The sequence below is a fragment of the Carassius carassius genome, chromosome 16 (assembly GCF_963082965.1).
Source record: "Carassius carassius chromosome 16, fCarCar2.1, whole genome shotgun sequence".
In the NCBI taxonomy this organism is placed as follows: Eukaryota; Metazoa; Chordata; class Actinopteri; order Cypriniformes; family Cyprinidae; genus Carassius; species Carassius carassius.
In genome coordinates, this window is record NC_081770.1 from 34007976 (window position 1) to 34031171 (window position 23196).

At 38.7% G+C, this 23196-nt stretch overlaps 1 protein-coding gene across 1 annotated transcript; it reads left to right on the plus strand.

Annotated features, from left to right (window-relative positions):
* Positions 1–1268: 1268 nt before the first annotated feature.
* gmppb (GDP-mannose pyrophosphorylase B) lies at positions 1269–22871 on the plus strand. The gene is made up of 10 exons (XM_059569935.1): positions 1269–1425; positions 1930–2126; positions 2218–2298; positions 2391–2439; positions 3683–3825; positions 4119–4277; positions 5218–5296; positions 14241–14368; positions 19701–19883; positions 22199–22871. Exons 2-10 carry the CDS (start codon positions 1998–2000, stop codon positions 22328–22330), a joined length of 1083 nt encoding a protein of 360 aa, XP_059425918.1. The 5' UTR covers positions 1269–1425; positions 1930–1997; the 3' UTR covers positions 22331–22871.
* The last annotated feature ends 325 nt before the right edge of the window (positions 22872–23196 follow it).

Below are 23196 nucleotides of genomic sequence, written 5' to 3' on the forward strand. Positions count from 1 at the left end.
TCTCAAATTTCATGAATTCTTTTCTCACTCAGACACAACAACTGCCAAAACTCTTTGTACGTATGGGCCAACTTGCACATGCTTACATACTGTTTTCAAAACTGTTAAACCTATGTTCAAAACAACATAATACAAACCTAAGTAAGACAGCAATTTGCTACATTTCTACAGTAATATTTGAATGAAATATATTTTAAATCTTAAAATTAAATGCTATAAAAACAATTGGACAATTAGTAGATTAGCATTACTATTGTATCTGTATCAGTGGATGATGTGTATACAAATTCTTGTATTTTGGAATTACTCAGTGCAAAAAAATAAATAAATAAATAAATAAACAACATAAAATATTGACGGATTCTGCATCATGTCTGATTCATTCATTCAAGTAACATATATTGCAGTGAATTATAAACAGAGATGTGTCCTTGTTTTATAAAAGAAAACATTGTATAATGCAACATGTTGTTAGTGTTTTTTAGGTCATTGTTTTGTGGGTGACAAACTGTCTGTCGGCTGTCAACCTTTGCCTAGTTTTCTGGAAGAATGAGTTGATTTGAGACCTGAACAAAGTGTTATGGTAGTTATAGTGCATTTTGAATGTGAAATTAACTGCTTTGCCAAGCTGAAAGTTGGTTAGGAGAACTGTGTGAAGAGTTTTGCAAAAGTGACCCAAGTATTGAAAAATGTGTCCTAGTGTCTGTAAAAAACTGTAAACATGTCTTTATGGAGTCCTTGAAGCTCACTCAGGTTAGAGTTCAGGTGACATCTTCTGGACACTGGAGGAAGTCGCCCAATTCTATTCATAAGTCAATTTTGAATTAGAATTACAAGACAGATCGATTACTGAGATAAAGTTAATAGTAAATAGCATTCAGCCGGTCATGTGTTCTTTATATAATAAAAAACATTATTGACACACTGTTGTTCGTGTATTTTACATATTATAAATAAAGCTGCTTGACTTTTCTTATGGAATGTGATTTTTGATTCGGCTTTTATTCACTTCCGCGCCACGTTGTTATGAAATGATTGGTCTATCATGTCGCGTGTGCCATTTTAATGGGGGAGACCATAGACAATATTAACTGTTAATCCATTATGTTGTTTATAATTAGCGCGATGACATATAGTGCCATACATCAAGTAATTATAAGGTTCTCTTCGATCGTTTAAACGATGTTGGCAAGACGTAAAATCTTCTCTAATGTAAGGCAAATTCCCCGCAATAATGGCACAGTCCATTGACCCATGACGCTCTAGTGGCTCCTCCCCCTCTGTCTCGTCATCACTGTACGGAACTGCGCTCTGATCATCACAGAATATTACAGATATTAAATCTGTCAGATCTAAACAACGGATCAAACTAAGAATAGAGATCGTCTGTGGAAGTGACAGCTTTGTTTTGTGGATCATTTGAAGGTAATAGAATCAAACCAGTGCAGCAGGTGTATCGTTTACTGGGGGAGTTTATCATTAAATCATATGAAACACGAGCTACAGTAGTGTGTAGAAAACATCGTTATGCGTTTTCTAATGCGTTTACTATTACTACTGATTCTATATAATAGTTGTTGATTAATAATAATAAGTTGATTGTGAAGGAAAAGCAGCCAACAAGTGTCCATAATACATGGGAACTTCTAAAACACTTTCCAAAACTGTAATCTAGACTAAACAAGAAAGAGAGAATCAAATATAAGATATTTTGTCCTTACATTAATTCCAGTTGATATAATATCACAGTCTAGTTCTTTGTTCGAGAGATGATTTTCAGGTATTACAGGTGTGCTGTGTGGGTGTGTTCTCACGGGACATAAAGAAGGTGTCACTATTTCCCATTGTGACATTCAATAGTGTCTGAAGCCCTTTACAAACACTCATATAATGAGGATTGTTGCAGATGTTTCTCATTTTGTTTCTCAGGTACCGTATATAAATCTCTGCACCTGATGCCCATCTGCGCTGCCAGCGTCCCGCTCCAGTGACCCACAATGAAAGCTCTGATCCTGGTTGGTGGCTATGGCACGAGGTTACGGCCGCTCACTCTCACCGTGCCCAAACCTCTGGTGGAGTTCTGCAACAAACCCATCCTGCTCCATCAAGTGGAGGCTCTGGTCAAGGTAGCTCACCAGGACACCTTTCCATACATTTGTGCCTTTTCTGATTGATTTATAGCCTTATAATGTTAATGTGTGGTGTCTCTGTGGTCAGGCTGGAGTCCGTCATGTGATTTTGGCAGTGAGCTACATGTCTGAGCTGTTGGAGCGAGAGATGAGAGCTCAGGAGCAGAGGGTATGCTTGTTGTGTTTAACTCGTTTATTATGTTTCATGTTTTTAAGTGGTGAATATCAAAATTCATACGTTCTTATTTGTGATTTGCACAGCTTGGAATAAAAATCTCCCTTTCACATGAGAAGGAACCTTTAGGCACTGGTAGGTGAACATTTTCATATTGATTTATGGTGCCCTTGAGTCACCTTTGACAGAAAAATATTCTGTTTTTAATTTTTGGGGAATGGAACGAAACTCGGTGACTTGTGTCACTTGGTATGTGAACACAAAGAAAATTGAGAGCATGATTCGAAAACAAAATAGTCACGCTTGTTGTCTTCGGTCAAAAATGAAATTAAAAGAATGGAAAATCAATAAAAACACAATTCAGAGAATTGTGTGTACAATATACAAATCTGCCACAGTGGAGAAAAGAAAAAGGGCACAGCAATGATGGGGTGAAACTCTAAAACAATCATGAGTACAAAACCAACACAATCACTAACACACACACACACACACACACACACACACACACACACACAAACACAACCTATGACCTGGTGTGTCTGTAACACAGCAAATATGTAAAAAATAAAAGCTTTAATTCAACTACAATGCAATAAAAAGTGGACAACAATGAAGGGGTTACAATTTAAAACATCAAGACACAAAACAGGCACACACACACACACACACAATTATACACACTCACATATAGCCAAAATGAGTCAGAAAACTGAAATTAGAGGTTGAAATCAGATCATACCCAGAAGGATTAAACTCTGATAAAACATTCCTGTAAAATCTTTATAGAATTTTAATATTGTGTAAAATCTAAACCATTACAAAAAATTGTCTTTGAGTATCTAAATATATATCCAAACCCAAAACTAAAAATAATTATTTATGTTTAAAAACAATTAGAGAATTTATAGGTCTGTTTTTTATATAGAGCTATATAGGAATCTGTGGGCTAAACCATGGAATTGCAGATGTTTTTGTTATTTTACTCCCACCAGATGACACTGATCTGGTTAAAAAAATTATTTTACAGGCATTGACTCTGCATTCATTAAAAAGTAGCATAAAAATATATTTTACATTTTTTAAGTTATTTATAATGGGCAGAAATTGATCATAATTATTGCATAAATATTAATTAGTGACTTTTATTGCATAAATAATAATCAAAAAAGACACACATTTATATATATATATATTAGTTGTAAAAAAATATATAACATTGATTTTACTGGGACAAAAAAAAGAAATATTTTAGGTGTCCGGTCACTTTTGATTGAGAAGATTACAGATGTGACTCCCAAATGAGGTGCACCAAAGGGTTAAATAAATGCACAAACACAGCCAGTGTGGAACCATAAATCTGATGTTTTTCTCTCAGCTGGTCCTCTGGCTTTGGCGCGAGAGCTGCTGACCGATAACGAGGAGCCTTTCTTCGTCCTCAACAGTGATGTTATCTGTGATTTTCCCTTCGAAGACATGCTGAAGTTCCACCAGCAGCACGGCAGAGAGGGAACCATTGTTGTAAGAAAAATTTTTCCTGTGAAATCCCAAATGTTGTGAAACCACTGTATGGTCTCACTGTCTGAGATTTAAATTGTGCAATGCTGAAATATGACTCAACCCCAAAATCGTAGTCTATCTTAAGGACCTTTACAGCTCCTTTCAATGGTATAAAACAAGTACATTTTCAGATCCTAACCTGATAGATTTCTGTAAATAACTGCCTCTCTCGTCTCTGAAGGAATATTTGACCCAATATTACTCACCTGTTACTCTGTTACTCACTTACTGGGATTGTGTGGCTGATGTTTCAGGTGACAAAAGTGGAAGAGCCATCTAAGTATGGTGTGGTGGTGTATGAAGGAGACACCGGACGAATACACCGTTTTGTGGAGAAACCTCAAGTGTTTGTCTCCAACAAAATCAATGCTGGGATGTACATCTTCAGCCCTGCCATGCTGAAAAGAATCCAGGTTTGACACATACACCATCTCAGAAACACATTATATATGGAATTTTTCAAAAATAAATTTTCAACTGCAATCAATACATATTTCTTATATAGGAAGCAATCTATGGTACATTGTTTGCATTGTGACGGGTATATTTCTCCCCTCAAAATTTAATTGCCATAATGTGAAAAAATCTCATTCTCATTGTACTTTATTGTGATTTACACAAAATATCATTGAATTAAAGTTTTAACTGTAGTACAGTATAAAATTATTGTAAGTAAAGACTTCAGTCGTATGATGTGAAAAATGTCTCACTCGGTTCAAATCTACTAAATGATTAGAAGACCATATGCACTATATGAGACCAGAGAAAAGTCAGATTTTTTTTAACTTGGAAGATCCAGTTGTGATGTTTTATTGAAAAGATCAAAAATAATTTTAAAATGAAACATGGATGATGTTTTAATTTTAATTTTACATTTTAGTTTTAAAATGAAATGCATGGATGAATTGTTCATAATAAGATCAGTGACATCCATTTAGAATATGTATAAGGTGGATTTCTATTTCATAACAACTAGTAAAGTATCATTCATCAAAGTGTTATTAAATATATATATATATATATATATATATATATATATATTTTTTGTAACAGTGTAAATGCATTCATACCACTTATGAATGACAAAGTGTCTGTCAAAATGTGTGCAGTTAAATGTTGACAGACAGCTTCTCTGATTGGCTAGATAAAGTGGATCTGTGTGGCCTGTTAAAGTATTGCTTAGGGCTGTGACAGAGATTTGTGTGATACAGTATCTTAGGTCAGTTATGGGAGTGATATCTTTTAGGGAGTAGGACTGTTTTCTTTGTGATTCCATAAATATTTACTTGCATCACATTTAACTTGTTTTCATTTTGCTGAAATGTTTAACCCTTTTCTGTATTTTGTACTCAGTTGCGGCCCACTTCCATTGAGAAGGAAATATTTCCTGTGATGGCTGAGGAGGGACACCTTTATGCCATGGAGCTGCAAGGTAAAGGATCACACCGCTTTCACCTGACACGGCTGATTAGGACTACTCCAAGTACAATCATTCATTAGTATTTATTACAAATATTACCTCCTTTTATTAATATGCACTACCACTCAAAAGTTGGGGTTCAGTAACAAGGCTGTATGGTGCTTTCAATGGTGTATTCGTAGAGAAAAGGAAGGTCCACAGATGTACAAAGGTGAAGATAGTCTGCAAAAATAAATACAATATAGAAATGAATAAACTAAAGATATATATAAACAATAGTAACATTTGCTGTTACATAATGAAACCAAAGCATTCATAATTATTCACATTGGCATTTCTCTCCTTAAAAGTTAAATGAAAGGAGACCAGATATTTCACAGAAAACTTCAAGTCATGAGTGATCGTTTGTCCCTATGAACATAAAGCTTCCATATATGGATAGAATCCTGGCGCATATGAATAACATTTACATAAACAGAATACTAAACACTCATTTGGTCTTGTAGCAGATTAACAGAACAACATCACATTGTTAAGACATCATAACCCTGATTGACATCTTTATAAAGAGTAAATAATCACACATTAAATAATATTCCCGATCGGAACACTAACGAACGATCGTTATCGGACATGTCTAGGCATGTTTATATGGAACAAACGCATATAACACTGTAGCGATCACTGCTAACACAAATATAAATAAAATAGGCTTACTTTGTGGTCAGTGACTAACACCTTGATATTAAATCTGCAACAATCCCCACAAACAAACTGGAAGCATCATCCTTGCAGCTGATGGCTTGGACAGATCACACAAACACTTCAAACAGCAGCAGCTCAGCAAAATACACTGCCCCCTAATGTCATACTATATTATATCAATTCTGGTTTCATAATAAAAGTCCCTCTTACAGGAACCTTTAATACAGCCGCCCCCAAAGAGGCGGAGCTTCTTTGCTTCCATGAAAGGCGACTTAACTAGTCAGTGTCAGGGCATTAAGTCCTTTGGTAAGTCCTTTCCATCCTTTGGTAAGGCCGGCAAGACGACCAGGCGAGCTACCGGTCGGGTATAAACTTGACCCTTTATCAACACATCAGCTGACCTGATATGACCATCTGGGCTTTGGTGAGTCTTTATCACTTCTCCTACAGGCCATGAGCTTCGTGGTAGTTGGGGTCGACAATCATAACAAATGTCTGTTCCTTTAGGTTGGGAGGAGAGGCTTGCCATTTCTGCCGGGTTTGTAGGCTAGGGAGGTAGTCCCGTATGAACCTGGACCAGAAACGGTCTGCTAAGACCTGAGAATGTCTCCAGTATCGGCGACTTAATATCTCTGATTCTGGATAAATGACTTGTGGCAGAGATCCATCGGGCCGCCCCATGAGGAGACTATTTGGAGTTACTGGGTCAGCATCTGCCACGTCTGACGACACGTACCCCAAGAGTTTTGAATTAAGGATGGCCTCCACTTCCAGCAAGACCGTCATTAAGACCCCACTGGTACTGACTGTGCACCCAAAACTGTGTATACGGCAGATTTAACTGATCTCACTTCCCTCTCCCAAACTCCACCAAAATGAGGATCCGATGGAGGATTAAAGTGGAAGTGGATCCTCTGGCTTGCAAGATGACCCTGTATGTCAGGAACCAAAGCAGCATAAGCTTCTCGTAACTCCCTTTCACCCCCGCCGAAGTTCGTACCTCGATCTGACCATAATTCTGCTGGCGTTCCTCTCCTTGCAACAAATCTTCTTAAAGCCATGAGGAATGAGTCGGTACTCAGGCTAGGGAGTAGGTCTAAATGGACCGCTCTAGTGGTCAGACATTTAAAGAGAATGCCCCATCGCTTCTCTGTACGTCTACCAATTTTGACTAACAGGGGGCCAAAGCAGTCCATTTCGCAAGAATAGAAGGCAGGTTTGTATAGCTGAAGTCGCGCCTTAGGTAAATCTGACATCTTAGGGATTGTCGGTTGGGCCCTCCAACATTGACATTCTGGGCCGTCACGTTGAAACCGGCGGACACCTTCGCGGCCTCGGAGAATCCAATAGTATCTCCGTATTTCCCCGAACAACTGTTCCGATCCAGGATGATACAACTTGTCATCATAATGGTGAATAATCAAGCGAGTGACAGGGTGGTTGGGATCCAGAACCAGAGGATGTAAAATGGAGTCCTCGATGCCTGCAGTTCGCCGCAAACGACCTCCCACCCTTATCAGATCACTGGACGGATCCATTTCGAGCCTGTTTGAGGATATGGAACTCATCTTGGCGGTAATCCTCAGCCTCTGGAGAAGTCCCTGGAGCCAAGTTGACCCGAAGTTCTTGAGCAGTGACATGCAATAGTTCTTGCCAGGTGTTGTAATTCCATCCATTAATCTTACCAGATGAGAGAGGAAAGGTACTGATACCACAGAAGGTAGATTTACGTAGTTCAACCTGGTCTTCCCTTTTTTCAGTCTTAAGGATTACTGGCCATTCCTTGGGATCTTGGAGGAGGAAAGGGGGTCCTTGAGACCATCGGTTTGGCACAGCAAAGTATTGGAGAGGTCTTCCCTTCGTGAGGTCATCAGCGAGGTTGTCTGCAGAACTTACATGATGCCAGGAACACTTCTCCGTCAGCTCCTGGATTTCAGCGATTTTATTCCCAACAAAGACTCTGTAACGGCAGGAGTCAGAATTCAACCACTGGAGGACTGTAGTAGAGTCTGTCCACAGGGAAGTAGATTTGATTGGTAGGGTTAACTCTGTCTCCAGTAACTTAGCCAGCTGTGCCGCTACTAGACTACCACAGAGTTCCAGTCTTGGAATGGAGTGAGCTCGTTTAGGAGTGACACGAGAGCGTGCTATAATGAAGGACAGGTAGGTCTGACCATCCTGGTCAGTAGTCCGGAGGTAGGCGACCGCTCCATATGCTCAGAGGCGTCCGAGAAAATATGTACCTCATGGGTGACTCCGTCCCTCACAACTTCAGGAGGAACATAAGACCGGGGGAAGGAGATACCAGGAAGGTATCGGAGTTCTTCCTCCCATGCATTCCAGGACTGGAGGAGCTCAGGTGGTAGGTTGGGGTCATCCCACCCTCTCTGCTTGTTCCACAGCTTCTTAATGATGACTTTTGCCCGAGTGGAATAAGGTAGAAGCCATCCCAGGGGGTCGTACTGGGTAGCTAGGACCTTATAGATGTTCCTCAAAGTTGGAGTCTCATAGATCACAGGTCGGTGTTTGTAGGACAAAGTGTCCATCTGCCAGTTCCAGCTCAGACCCAGTGTCGACTCAGGGATGTCAGACTTCTCCTGCGTCAACCACAGCTCCACACTTGCAGCTTGTTGCATGAGAAGGTAGGTGATTCAGCACAGTAGGATCATTGCAGGCCCATTGGCGAATTTCGAATCCAGCTCCAGACAGGATATTCCGTAGTCGATCAATCAAGTTCCGAGCCTCATCTGCAGTAGGCAGGCTCTGTAAGCAGTTATCGACATAGAAACACCTCTCCACTGAGAGTCTAATTGCCTCATCTGTCAGGGGTTATTGCCGCACGTGACGCTGTAGTGCATAGGTAGCACAACAAGGACTGGAGGTTGTGCCAAAGGGTAATACCTGCCACTCAAGAATTCTGGGTGCCTCATCCATCTTCAGGTCCCGCCAAAGAAAACGGAGAAGAGGACGGTCCTCAGGTATAAGGCGAACCTATTGGAACATTGCCTTAATATCCCCACTCACTGCCACAGGATGTTCTCTGAAACGGATAAGGACGCCCAACAGTGAGGCCCCGAGGGTGGGTCCTGGCAGCAGGTACTGATTAAGGCTTTGTATTTGATACTGGTAGGAGCAGTTCAAGACAAGGCGGAACTTCCCATTGTGACTAACGAATGTACCAGCATTCATCTGAATCAGATATAGGGTCCGTCACCTTCCTAACAGCTCCTGTCTCAATGAGTTTCCTCATCTCCTCTTTATAGACTTCAGCTCTAACAGGCTCCTTCAGCAGACGCCTCTCCACACTGCGAAGGTTAGGTAAGATTGATTCTTTAGGTGCATTCGACAAAGGCATGTCCTTTCTCCGCAGTAGGGGTGTAGCCAACCTGTTGATTCCCTCCATTTCCACGGTGAGAGTCTTATGGTCAAGCATCTGAAGAGCCTCCTTATCCTGCTTGGACCTGGTTACCTCTTTGCCTTCCCACTGTGGAACCATATCCAACTGCCACAGTCGTTGAACATTCTGAAGGAGTTCATCCTGAATTGGATCCATGGAGGTTAGCAGACATTGCCGTGGGGTAGGAGGACAGCCCATGGAAGGTATAGGACCCTGGAGTGTCCAACCTAAGCGTGTGTGAACTGCAGCTGGTGCACCCAGGCCGCCCCATCGAACAGGCGTTGGGGTTATAAGATGGGGCTGATCTGAACCAATGAGAAGTAAAGGTTGGACATCAGTGAGTGGACGGAGGGTAATACTGCACAGATGTCTGTACTTATGTTGCAGCTGTTCTACTGGGTAAGACTGGCGTGACAGGTTAAGCCGATCAGCTGTGAAGGCATGATTTATCTTATAACTGGTCTGAGGTTTAAAGAGGGAAGAGACTTGAAAGGAAATAGAACAACCATGAATGACCTGAATATCATCTCGCACTGTCCGCAATGGAAGATTTTCTGGGATACCCTGAATCCCCAAGGCCTTAACTGCAGTGGATAATAGAATGGTTCTCTCTGACCCATCGTCAAGAAGAGCAAAGGTGTCCAAGGAACGATCTTCATAATGTAACGCTCAGTCTTGTCACAGAAAGGACAATAAAGTTTCCCTTTGGCAGGCTTTGTCTTTGAAACAGGACCTTTACGATGGACGGGAGTCTTAACAGGGGATTCTCCAACTCCATGTAGGATGGTCACGGTTCTCTTCCCTGAATCAGATTTTGCATGTGAACCCTTGGACATCGGCTCAGTATCATAACTGTGGCACCAAGTTTCGTAACGAAGCCAGTTCGAAAGATCAATCAGATTAGGGGTTGTGCCAGGTATGCGGAACTTATGCCGACGAAAATCAGCTCGCTGCTCAGGGGGTAACTAACTCAGAAGGCGTGCGACGTGGGACCCACAACTCAACTCCAGCTCACCATCACGTCCCAGAGTTCTCAATAGGCCCACTAGTGACTGCACTTGGAGAGCAAACCTCTGGAAGGCTGACATATCACCTCTCTTTATGTCAGGACTCTCAAGGACACTAGCAATCTTCCTTAAAGCTAGCTGATGTGGTTGACCAAATTTATCATGAAGCGCTGCCATCGTATCAGTGAATGGAGTAGGTGAGTTAAGATAAGCATCTGCTATCATTTTAGCCTCCTCCAGCTTAAGGTGATCCACTAAGATCTGATATTTGAAAAGTTCAGTCCCATCTGGGGAAAGCAGGTTCTCCAGAGCTATCCGGAGCCGAGCAAACTCACCAGGATCAGACCGGTTGAACTTAGGAATTGTAGGAGAAGGACCCCGGTATAAATATTCAGACCTAGCATGAGGTGCTACAGAACATAGACCGGGCTCGGCCTTTGGTGCAAAGGATGGAGGATTCAAATGAGCAGGTACTGAACTGAATCGTGAAGTAACAGGCACAGTCGTGCTGTTAGCACGTAAGGGCATGGCCGCAGATGTGAGTAACTCTCGAAGCTCTTTAGGGATAGGAGGTGGGGGGAACCCACAAGTGTCAGGAGCATAAGGCTTAGGAGCGCGTGTTTCAGTAGCCGGGAACTCAAAGGAATACTTTCTATTCTCTGGCATCACCGGGTGGTAAACAGTGGCGCCCATGTCGGAGAGTGTAAGGTCTCCACCTGGTTCATCCAGTCAACGTTAGGCTCAGGCCTGGGTGGTGGGGGAAGATCAGCGAAATTTCCCTCATCCACAAAAGGCGTGGATTCATACCGTCTCACAGGAGGACTGGATAGCTGCAATGCCGGTGGCTGTGCTAATGAGAGATTCTGGCTTCTGGTTAGACTAAGGTCAGCTCGAAGTGACTGAGCAACTTGAACTAATTCTCTGACTTCCGCACGGACTTCTCTCAGCTCTCTCAGGTCTGCTTGGAAAGCCTGATGAGTCTGAATTAGTTGTGCATGCTCCTGACGCAGGTGCTCTAATTCACTGTTGTGTGCAGAGGAAATGAAACCAGCCGCTTGAGGAGAGGAGAAGGATGGCTGATGGAATTCAGCATGCTGTGGAGGCTGATAATTTGAGGATATGATCTGTGAGCCATCAGAACAGACCAGGTCACCACCAGGGGGAGTGGTTTAAGGCTGGAAGGGGGGGGGTAGTCCGGTGGACAGGTGCCTCCCAAGAATGCGGGACATCATACTCGGCGACAGGTCTGACGCGGGTATACTGTACTTCATACTGCTTAAGGTGAGCTGGTCGACGTATATGGCGTTTAGGACGAGCTCCACTAACAATCTCCTCATCACGATCCATCATGTCAGAAGGGAATACTCATCCGGCTCGAAGGACCAATTTGTTGGAGAGACTTTAAGACTGTTAGGTTCTGATCAGGTAATGGATGAGTAAACCCCCTTGGGTGCCGGTCAGAGCACCAATAATGAGGAGACAGGTGATTAGCTTTCAATGGTGTATTCGTAGAGAAAAGGAAGGTCCACAGATGTACAAAGGTGAAGATAGTCTGCAAAAATAAATACAATATAGAAATGAATAAACTAAAGATATATATAAACAATAGTAACATTTGCTGTTACATAATGAAACCAAAGCATTCATAAGTATTCACATTGGCATTTCTCTCCTTAACAGTTAAATGAAAGGAGACCAGATATTTCACAGAAAACTTCAAGTCATGAGTGATCATTTGTCCCTATGAACATAAAGCTTCCATATATGGATAGAATCCTGGCGCATATGAATAACATTTACATAAACAGAATGCTAAACACTCATTTGGTCTTGTAGTAGATTAACAGAACAACATCACGTTGTTAAGACATCATAACCCTGATTGACATCTTTATAAAGAGTAAATAATCACACATTAAATAATATTCCCGATCGGAACACTAACGAACGATCGTTATCGGACATGTCTAGGCATGTTTATATGGAACAAACGTATATAACACTGTAGCGATCACTGCTAACACAAATATAAATAAAATAGGCTTACTTTGTGGTCAGTGACTAACACCTTGATATTAAATCTACAACAATCCCCACAAACAAACTGGAAGCATCATCCTTGCAGCTGATGGCTTGGACAGATCACACGAACACTTCAAACAGCGGCAGCTCAGCAAAATACACTGCCCCCTTACCTCATACTATATTATATCAATTCTGGTTTCATAATAAAAGTCCCTCTTACAGGAGCCTTTAATACACTAATATTAGCGTAGATGCCATTCTTCTAATGATGTAGCAAGTACATCAGTGTTGTGAGAAGTGTTCCCGGTTCCAGTTTACGTAATTAATGCAGCCTAAAAATAATTTAACTTTATTTGTTTTGCTATTAGAAGCATATTAGTGTGTTATGTGTAAGCCATGTTAAAGAGATGGGTCTTTAATCCAGGTTTAAACTGCAAGAGTGTGTCTGCCTCCTGAACAATGTTAGGTAGGTTATTCCAGAGTTTAGGTGCCAAATAGGAAAAGGATCTGCCGCTGCTGCTGTTGATTTTGATATTATAGGTATTATCAAATTGCCTGAGTTTTGAGAACGTAGCAGATATGGAGGATTATAGTTTAACAAGAGCTCATTCAAATACTGAGGTGCTAAACTATTCAGGGCTTTATAAGTAATAAGCAAGATTTTAAAATCTATACGATGTTTGATATAGGGAAGCCAGTGCATTGTTGACAGGACCGGGCTAATATGGTCAGTGAGAACTCTTCCTGCTGCATTTTGGACTAACTGTAGTTTGTTTACTAAGCGTGCAGAACAACCACCCAATAAAGCATTACAATAATCTAATCTTGAGGTCATAAATGCATGGATTAACATTTCTGCATTTGACATTGAGAGCATAGGCCGTAATTTAGATTTATTTTTGAGATGAAAAAATGCAGTTTTACAAATGCTAGAAATGTGGCTTTCTAAGGAAAGATTGCGATCAAATAGCACACCTAGGTTCCTAACTGATGACAAAGAATTGACAGAGCAGCCATCAAGTCTTAGACAGTGTCCTAGGTTATTACATGCAGAGTTTTTAGGTCCTATAATTAACACCTCTGTTTTTTCAGAATTTAGCAGTAAGAAATTACTCGTCTTCCAGTTTTTTATATCGACTATGCATTCTGTTAGTTTTTCAAATTGCTATGTTTCGCCAGGCCACAAAGAAATATAGAGCTAAGTATCATCAGCATAACAGTGAAAGCTAACATCGTGTTTCCTGATGATATCTCCCAAGGGTAACATGTAAAATGTGAACAGTAACGGCCCTAGTACTGAGCCTTGAGGTACTCCATATTGCACTTGTGATCGATATGATACCTCTTCATTCACTGCTACGAATTGATGGTGGTCATATAAGTATGATTTAAACCATAATAATGCACTTCCATTAATGCCAACAAAGTGTTCTTGTCTATGCAAAAGAATGTTGTGGTCAATAGTGTCGAACGCAGCACTAAGATCCAATAGCACTAATAGAGAGAAACAACCACCATCAAACAGAACACAACTGTTATAAGTTGGTGCAAACTTTGCCGTTTGCATCAGTTTGGCATATACATATATAGAAAACTGTTCTATATATATAAGATTGAATAATCTTTATAGACCAAGACTGAATAACATGGTCTCTTCTTGACTCCAACTTACATGCTTTTCATCACAGTTTGACATTTAGATTTTCCATCATAAGCTGTTTCTCCTTGACACATTTGTTGTAATTTCGGTCCAGTTGTGATATGCATCATATAGTTACTAAACTAACATTTAGAGTTGTTTTGTTAATTGTGTGTGTTTTAGGTTTCTGGATGGACATTGGCCAGCCCAAAGACTTCCTGACAGGCATGTGCATGTACCTGCAGTCTGTACGGCAGCAGGCCCCCGAGCGGCTCCGTACCGGGCCAGGCTTCCTCGGAAACGTTCTTGTGGTGAGACATGCTTTTCACTCCAAAATATTTATTATTTGTGACCCTGACCACAAAACCAGTCTTAACCCTCTGGAGTCGATTAACGCGTATACGTGTTATGAGTCATTTTCTCCTGATAACCCCGAAAAGAACTTAAATTACACTTTCAGTTTTGATCGTACAGGTAAGAGCAATACATCAAACGAATCTGTAAAGGGTCTACTTTTATTTGTATACAGACATAATAACAACAAAACTTTGTGTATTTATAAAATAAAGATAACAAACAAGGTGTGCTGTCTGCAGCCTTTGTCTGGGCTAATCTTCATTTACAAACGCGTCATTAAAATGAACTGTAACTCAGTGAATACTCAACGAAGAGACATTAGAGATCTATATATAGAAAGGCTGACATGTCTATTTTTAGACTAAACAAGTGCTGCCGAAAACAAATATTCTGTGATAAAGTAATCCATATGAAAACAACGCGATGTTCGTTTTTCACGTCTCCCTTCATTATCTTCTAATGCAACCACGCCCCCTCGCTGAACGCCCTATTCTGATTCAAATCAAACTAAAGCGCGCGGCTTGAATATGCTCACACAACAGAAGACAACACAGCGAGACTTTTCTTCAAGTTCTTTTTATTTTACTGTTTGCTTTGCGATGAGAGGAATAAGACATAATTCACCCCAAAAAGATGTTATGTGGTTGAGAATTTGAGATTTGGGTTTCCTCAGAAAAAAAGAATGAAGCACTTTATTCAGCAGAGATCATAAACATGAGTAAGTCTCTTTTTATTTATTTATATACTTGTACTAGTTTTCACATAACGTAATGAAGTTTCAATAACAATATACATTACTATACCATTCAAAAGCTTGATGTAAATAATATAAATGTAACAAATAAATTTAACTGTAACAAATGTAACAAAACAATGCTGTTCTTTCAATTTACCCCCCTCCAAAAAACCTTTAAAAATATTCTCAGCTCTTTTCAACATTAATAATAGTAATAATAATAATTATTATTATTATTATTATAACAATAAATGTTTTTTTTGTAGAAAATCAGGTTGAAAAATGCAGTTTTACAAATGCTAGAAACTTGGCTTTCTAAGGAAAGATTGCTATCAAATAGCACACCTAGGTTCCTAACTGATGACGAAGAATTGACAGAGCAGCCATCAAGTCTTAGACAGCGTTCTAGGTTATTACATGCAGAGTTTTTAGGTCCTATAATTAACACCTGTTTTTTCAGAATTTAGCAGTAAGAAATTACTCGTCATCCAGTTTTTTTATATCAACTATGCATTCCATTAGTTTTTCAAATTGGTGTGTTTCACCGGGCCGCAAAGAAATATAGAGCTGAGTATCATCAGCATAACAGTGAAAGCTAACACCATGTTTCCTGATGATATCTCCCAAGGGTAACATATAAAGCATGAAAAGTAATTGTTCTAGTACTGAGCCTTGAGGTACTCCATACTGCACTTGTGATCGATATGATACCTCTTCATTCACTACTACAAATTGATGGCGGTCATATAAGTACGATTTAAACCATGCTAATGCACTTCCATTAAAGCCAACAAAGTGTTCTAGTCTATGCAAAAGAATGTTGTGGTCAATAGTGTCGAATGCAGTACTAAGATCCAATAGAACTAATAGAGAGACACAACCACGATCAGATGATAAGAGCAGGTCATTTGTAACTCTAAGAAGAGCAGTCTCAGTACTATTATACGGTCTAAATCCTGACTGGAAATCCTCACAGATACCATTTTTCTCTAAGAAGGAATGTTATTGTGAGGATACTACCTTTTCTAATATCTTGGACAGAAAAGGTAGATTCGTGATCGGTCTATAATTAACTAGTTATTTGGGGTCAAGTTGTGGTTTTTATTTATTTATTTTTATTTATTTATTTATTTATTTCACACACGTCATCATATTAGAGACAATAATACAATAGTTATAGAAAGGTTAATGTGTGGAAAAAAAGGGGAGACCCCAATGAAGCTATTGAAAGCTTTTAGGAGGGGGCCCAATAATACCATACAACATATAACATACAAGGAAAAAAAACTCAATCCATAGACACATAAATATAAATACAACAAGACACAGGCACTACAACAAACAGAAGATCCCAGCACAAATATAACACTTTCACAATGATCAAAAAGTATATGTTAAAAGCAGTTTTTCCTTAAGATTTTTCTTGAAAACGGAGACAGAATGCAACAATTTAAGGTTTTCTTCAAGCACGTTCCAAATCTGCAGACCTCTACAGACTACACTCAGGCTCGTACATTTCAATCGTCTTATTTTACCAGTAATTAAATGTTTTTCCCTTGTGTGATATGTATCTATAGTGCACTGTCTGATGCGATACTGTAGCTGATGGCAGAATGGTTACAATTTTATCTCTAATAGTATCGATTTTAGAAGTAAAGTAGTTCACAAGTCATTACTGTTGCGGTGTTGGGAAATGTCAACACTTGTTGATGCTTTATTTTTTGTTAATTTAGCCGCTGTATTGAATAAATACCTGGGGTTATGTTTTTTTTTCTTCTAAAAGAGATGAAAAGTAATCAGATCTAGCAGTTTTTAATGCTTTTCTGTAGGATAGGTTACTTTCCCACCAAGCAATACGAAATACCTCTAGTTTTGTTTTCCTCCAGCTGCGCTCCATTTTTCGGGCTGCTCTCTTTAGGGTGTGAGTGTGCTCATTATACCATGGTGTCATACTGGTTTTCTTAACCTTCCTTAAGCGTAAAGGAGCAAATGTATTTAAAATGCTAGAAAAGAGAGTCCATAGTTTCTGTTACATTATCAAGTTCTTCTGAGATTTTGGATATGCTAAGGAATTCGGATACATCAGGAAGTTTACTTACAAAGCAGTCTTTTGTGGTAGAAGTGATGGTTCTTCCATACTTGTAACAAGTAGAATTTACATTTTTAGCTATATAAAGTGTGCACAAAACTAAATGATCTGAGATATCATCACTTGGCTGCATAATTTCAACACTATCAACATCAATTCCATGTGACAGTATTAAATCTAGAGTATGATTGCGACAATGAGTAGATCCTGAAACGTGTTGTCTAACCCTAATAGAGTTCAGAATGTCTATAAATGCTGATCCCAATGCATCTTTTTCATTTTCGGCAAGGATATTAAAATATACAACTATTAAAACTTTATCTGCAGCCAGAACTAACTTGAATGTAAAATCAGCAAACTCTTCATTAAAGTCTGTATGGTGCCCTGGTGGCCTGTATACAGTAGCCACTGCCAGTACAAACATTTTACAAACATCATGGTGATTTATCATTAACATATGTTTCTCTGGATAATGTTATATGAAATATTACTTCAAACGAGTTAAACTTGATGAATGAAGCAACACGTCCCCCTTTGCCTTTTGGACGTGGCTCATGATTATAACCATAATCTTGGGGGGTGGACACATTTAAAATAATGTAATCATCAGGTTTTAGCCAGGTTTCTGTCAAACAGAGCACATCTAGTGATCATATTATTTACAAAAAGTGATTTTGAAGAAAGGGACCTGATATTTAATAAGCCAAGCTTTATCATTTGTTTATCTGTATTGCATCTGTTTTTTTATTTGTTGAACCTCTATTAAATTGTTACTCTTAAATTGGTTTGGACGTTTTTTGTATTTTCTAGTTCGGGGAACAGACACAGTCTCTATAGTGTGATATCTAGGTGAAAGTCTCTATGTGCTGAGAATTAACTGACTTCTGTGACATGAGGCGGGTAGCAGACGGTCAGTTTAACCGGTCTGTCTGCTTCCTGACCTGGGCCCCAGTTGGTCAAGTACACACTCTAAGGCTATGTGCCATATTTCAAGAGAGAAGAGCGGCGCCACCCCAGGAGGGATGAAGACCATCTCTTTTCAACAGTTGTCTATGAAACCTATGTTATTATGCGGGCACCACTTAGACATCCAGCCATTGAGTGATGACAATCTGCTATGCATCTCGTCACCACGGTAAGCAGGGAGGGGACCAGAGCATATTACAGTGTCTGACCTAATGCTTGCAAGTTCACACACCTCTTTAATCTTATTTTTAGTGTTCTCCGACTGGCGAAGTCGAACATCATTAGGCCTGGCATGAATAACAATCTTTCTGTATTTACGTTAAGCATTAGCCAGCACTTTTAAATTTGCCAAGATGTCAGGCGCTCTGGCTCCGGGTACACATTTGACTATGGTTGCTGGTGTCTCTGTATTCACGTTCTGTACAATAGAATCACCAATAACTAGAGCACTTTCATCAGGTTTCTCAGTGGGTGCATCACTGAGTGGGGAGAACCTGTTTAATGTTTTGATCGGAACAGAAGAGCGGTGTTTTGACCCACGACTACGCTGCCTCACCGTCACCCAGTTGCCCTGCTGCAGGGGCTCTGTTGCCAGAACCGAACAATATACAGGAATCCCTGAGCTAGACGCATCCAAAGCCATATCTAGAGCCCTAACATTCTTACTGTCCTCAATTAAAGTTTGGATGCGTGTCTCTAATTCTGAAGTCAGCCTAACTATTTCCCTCCACTTATCACATGTGAATCCCTCATCAACGACAGAGATAGATAAACTGTACATGTGGCAAGCAGTGCAAATAACAAAAGCAGGAGAAGCCATTACTCACCGAGCTTGATGAAATATTCTTACCACAGTTGTTTGATGAACTTGTGAAAAACCGGAGAGAGAGAGTAGCAAGAGAGAAAGAGCAGAGGGGAAAAGAAGCGATAGGCACATATGGAAACGCTAATGACAAGCTAACGAGTGCTAACGCGATGCGGGTGCACTCACGGATTTAAAATAAAAGTGAATGATCAGATTAATCAGATTAGATATGGTTGGAATTAAGTTATATTTTATTACTTTAAACAACAAAGAGTAAGAGTAAGATAAAGTAAGATAAAGATTCTACAGAAAAAACAAAGATACATGGAGCTACGATGCATGTTACGATGCATGGTAACATTTGCCTGTTAAAGGTTCTCTGATGGTGGTTAATGGTCACATGACATGCAGGTACATACATTAAATGTTTCAAGTGTTTTATTTTAATTTAACATTTTTTTTATGATTTTAACCATTTTTAGCCTTTCATTAAACTCATGAACACCCTGCAGTTCCTTCAAAAAGCCCAGTTTGGGAAACTTTTACGCAATGTAATCTTTAATGAACTTTATGTTGTTAATAACAACAAATGCAAATATTTTCTTTCTCTTTGTATTTTTAAATCATTATTATACAATATTATACTGTTTAAATCAATGTGAAATGTGACAAACTGTAACCCCAACCCAGGACCCAACAGCGGTGATCGGTGAAAACTGTACCATCGGGCCCAATGTGACAATCGGAGCCGGAGTGGTTCTGGAGGACGGTGTGAGAGTCAAGCGCTGTACCGTCCTGAAGGGGGCACACATACGCTCCCACTCCTGGCTGGAGTCCTGCATCGTGGGATGGAGCTCTTCAGTGGGGCAGTGGGTGAGTTTCACTGTTGACAGGGAGCCACCTTCTCATTTAGTTTCTTCATAACAATTACAAAGGAGTTTTTTAATGCATAATTTTAAGCCAAGACTCAAGCTAATAATGGAAAGAATGACTTCTATTCAAATGTACAAAAATACCCTAATAAAAAATACACTTGTGTGTATTTGAAATGCATTTATTTCATGTTAAGTATACTATGAATACATTTTCATATTTATGTTCTTTTTTAAATACACTGCAATTGTACTTTTAGTATACTAAACTGGTATACTTAAAGTCTGCTACATTGGAACAACTAATTTTGTACTTAATGCACTTTAATTGTGCGGAAATAGTGCTGAAGCAGTGGTGGACGAAGTGCATAAATCAAGTACTTAAGTAAAAGTACAGATACGTATAATAAAATATTACTCCAGTAAAAGTACTAATTTTGTAATTTTAAAGTACTCCGTTTTTTTTAAGTACTTAACTTAAAAATACTGATAGATAGATTTATTTAGCACTTTTATATAGACTACGTAATTTAATTTTATAATACTACTGCTCAAAATACATGGGATTTTCCCAAAATAACTACTATATGGAGTCAAGATATATCTTTGTTGTTGATATGGACTACTTTGACGAGAGTGATGTAGTAATGTTTACTGTTAAGCTTACACTGCGATGTACCTGAGAGAAAACAGATCTGATCTTCACCAGTAAGAATAAAGTGTTTTAAAGTTTGTTGTTTTGTAGAACATCATAGTAATAATATGACATGAGAATAAGGCCTGAAGTTAGGAAGAACATTTTCTTTCTCAAATCTTGTCTGTGGTGTAAAAACAAATGCCCCCAGAGGGCATCACTTCCCAATTTGATAATTACTCTAGTTAGCATGTTCTGGACATCACATCCTTTCTTTTCCCCAGATCTAATCTATCTAGATGGTTGAATAAAAATATTTGGACTTTATATTAAAAAATGTGGCTAGTTAATCCAAACAATATAAAAATGTATACTATTGATAAATAATGTAAGAACAGGCTATGGCTAAATGCATAGCACTTTAATAAAACCTTTAATGTTAGGGCAGCAGGGAATTTGAATGTGGATGAGTTATTTTAATCGGTGTTACTTACTATTTTTATTTATTTTTTTACCTAAAACATAGCTCTAGACACTGATGTTGTCTGCATTCAAGCATTTCAGTGGGCTTATACTCTGAACTAAATTATAAAAGCAACACATTTGTAATAGCCCCTATTTTTCATGAGCTTAACTCAAAGATCTAAGACTTATTCTATGTACACAAAAGGCCTATTTCTCTCAGATTTTGTTCACAAATCTGTCTAAATCTGTGTTAGTGAGCACTTTTCCTTTGCCGAGATAATCCACCAGAGATGTTGCCTATGAATTGAATGTTCATTTCTCTACCATAAGCCATAATGGGGGCAAAAACAAAAGTGTTGCTTTTATAATTTTGGTCAGTATAGATCACCCTTTACAGCAGATTTAGAACAGCTGCAATCGGATCATTCTAATTTGCGAATTAATTGTTTGGTCCGATTTGTGAACCGATTTAAAAGGTTCATTAAAAAGAATCAGTTCATTCTAGAAACAGACACAGCTTCTGCGTGTCGGAGCACGTGATATATTATAAGGTGTAACAATATGTTTTATGAAATGTAGTGAAGTAAAAAGTACGATCTTATGCTTTGGAATGTAATGAAGTAAAAGTTACTCAAAATAAAACTACTTCAGTAAAGTTCTTGCGATTAATTGAATTCAAAATAGGTTTTTGTGTACATAATATATTTGTGTATATGGTGTATATTTATTTTGTCTAAATAAATACACACACACACACACACACACATACACACACACACACACACACACACACACACACACACACACATATATATATATGTGTATATATATATATATATATATATATATATATATATATATATATGTATATATATATATATATGTATATATATATTTAGGAAAAAGATGTTGTTTAGATATTTATATACAATATAAATTATATGAATATAAATGTATATATTTAGAAAATATTTACATTCGTGTGTGTGTTTATATAATAAATACATTATAAATACATAATATGTATGTTGTATGTTGTTCATTTACATAAATATTCACTGTACACACAGAGATTCTGTAAACAAAACCTTTTATTTTGGATGCGATTAATCGTTTTACAGCACTAACTGTTGGAGTATGTGAATGGGATTTATTCTTGTGGGCTGCTTCTGTGCTCTCTTCTGTATGATTTATATGATGACGATTGTGTTGGACAGGTGCGGATGGAGAATGTAACAGTCCTGGGTGAAGACGTGATCGTGAACGATGAGCTCTACATCAACGGTGCCAATGTTCTGCCTCATAAATCCATCGCAGACTCTGTTCCTGAGCCGCGGATCATCATGTGAAGCCCCTCACAAAGTGCCCCGAGTGTGTAATCGCTGGATGACAGGAGAATCGACCACTGTGCTTTTAGGAGCGTGATGGGAATGGTGTTATTTGTGAAGAATCTGAAGTATGCAGTTACTGACTGTGGTTTTTTAGAAAGTGCTGCTGCAGGAAAAATCACATCTATAGTAGATGATCTCCAGCTAAAAGGCTGCACCACACATTTCTACCCTGTCAAGTGCTTTTTTTGATGATTTCCCTCTGTCTGCATTGTGTTCCCTATTACTGACAATTAGACTAGGACTCACCTTGCTTTTGTGCATTTTGTTGATTTTGAGACAGTAGTAAACTGTCTAGTTTGTATTATTTTCATTGTGTTTTTCCATTTATAAACAGGGGCATGTAAAGCTTTCAGGATAAAACTTGGTGCCTGTAGAAAGAATGAGAAGTATGTTTATGTATCAGATGATGCAAAAGCTGATTACTGTAAAGTTGTAGTGTGTACTAAATTATGCAAAGCATTTTTCATTCATCGCTCAAGGAAATGTGATGGTTACTATCTGTGCTGATGAACAAAGTTGATAAAGACATTTAAGACTTATGAAGTGATGTCTCTGTACACAAATGATGACTTTTGATCTTGATGTCTTTCCTATTATATATATATATATAAAGAAAGAAAGTTATATGAAACATACCTTTTACTTGTGTCCTTTTTAATTCTAAAAATGTGGAGGAATTTGCTGTATGTGTCATTTCTGGATCACGAACACTGATATTGTGTAAAATTCCTACCATAAATATATAAAAACTTAATTTTTGATTAGTAATCTGCATCGCTAAGAACTTCATTTGAACAACTTTAAAGGCGATTTTTCTCAGATTT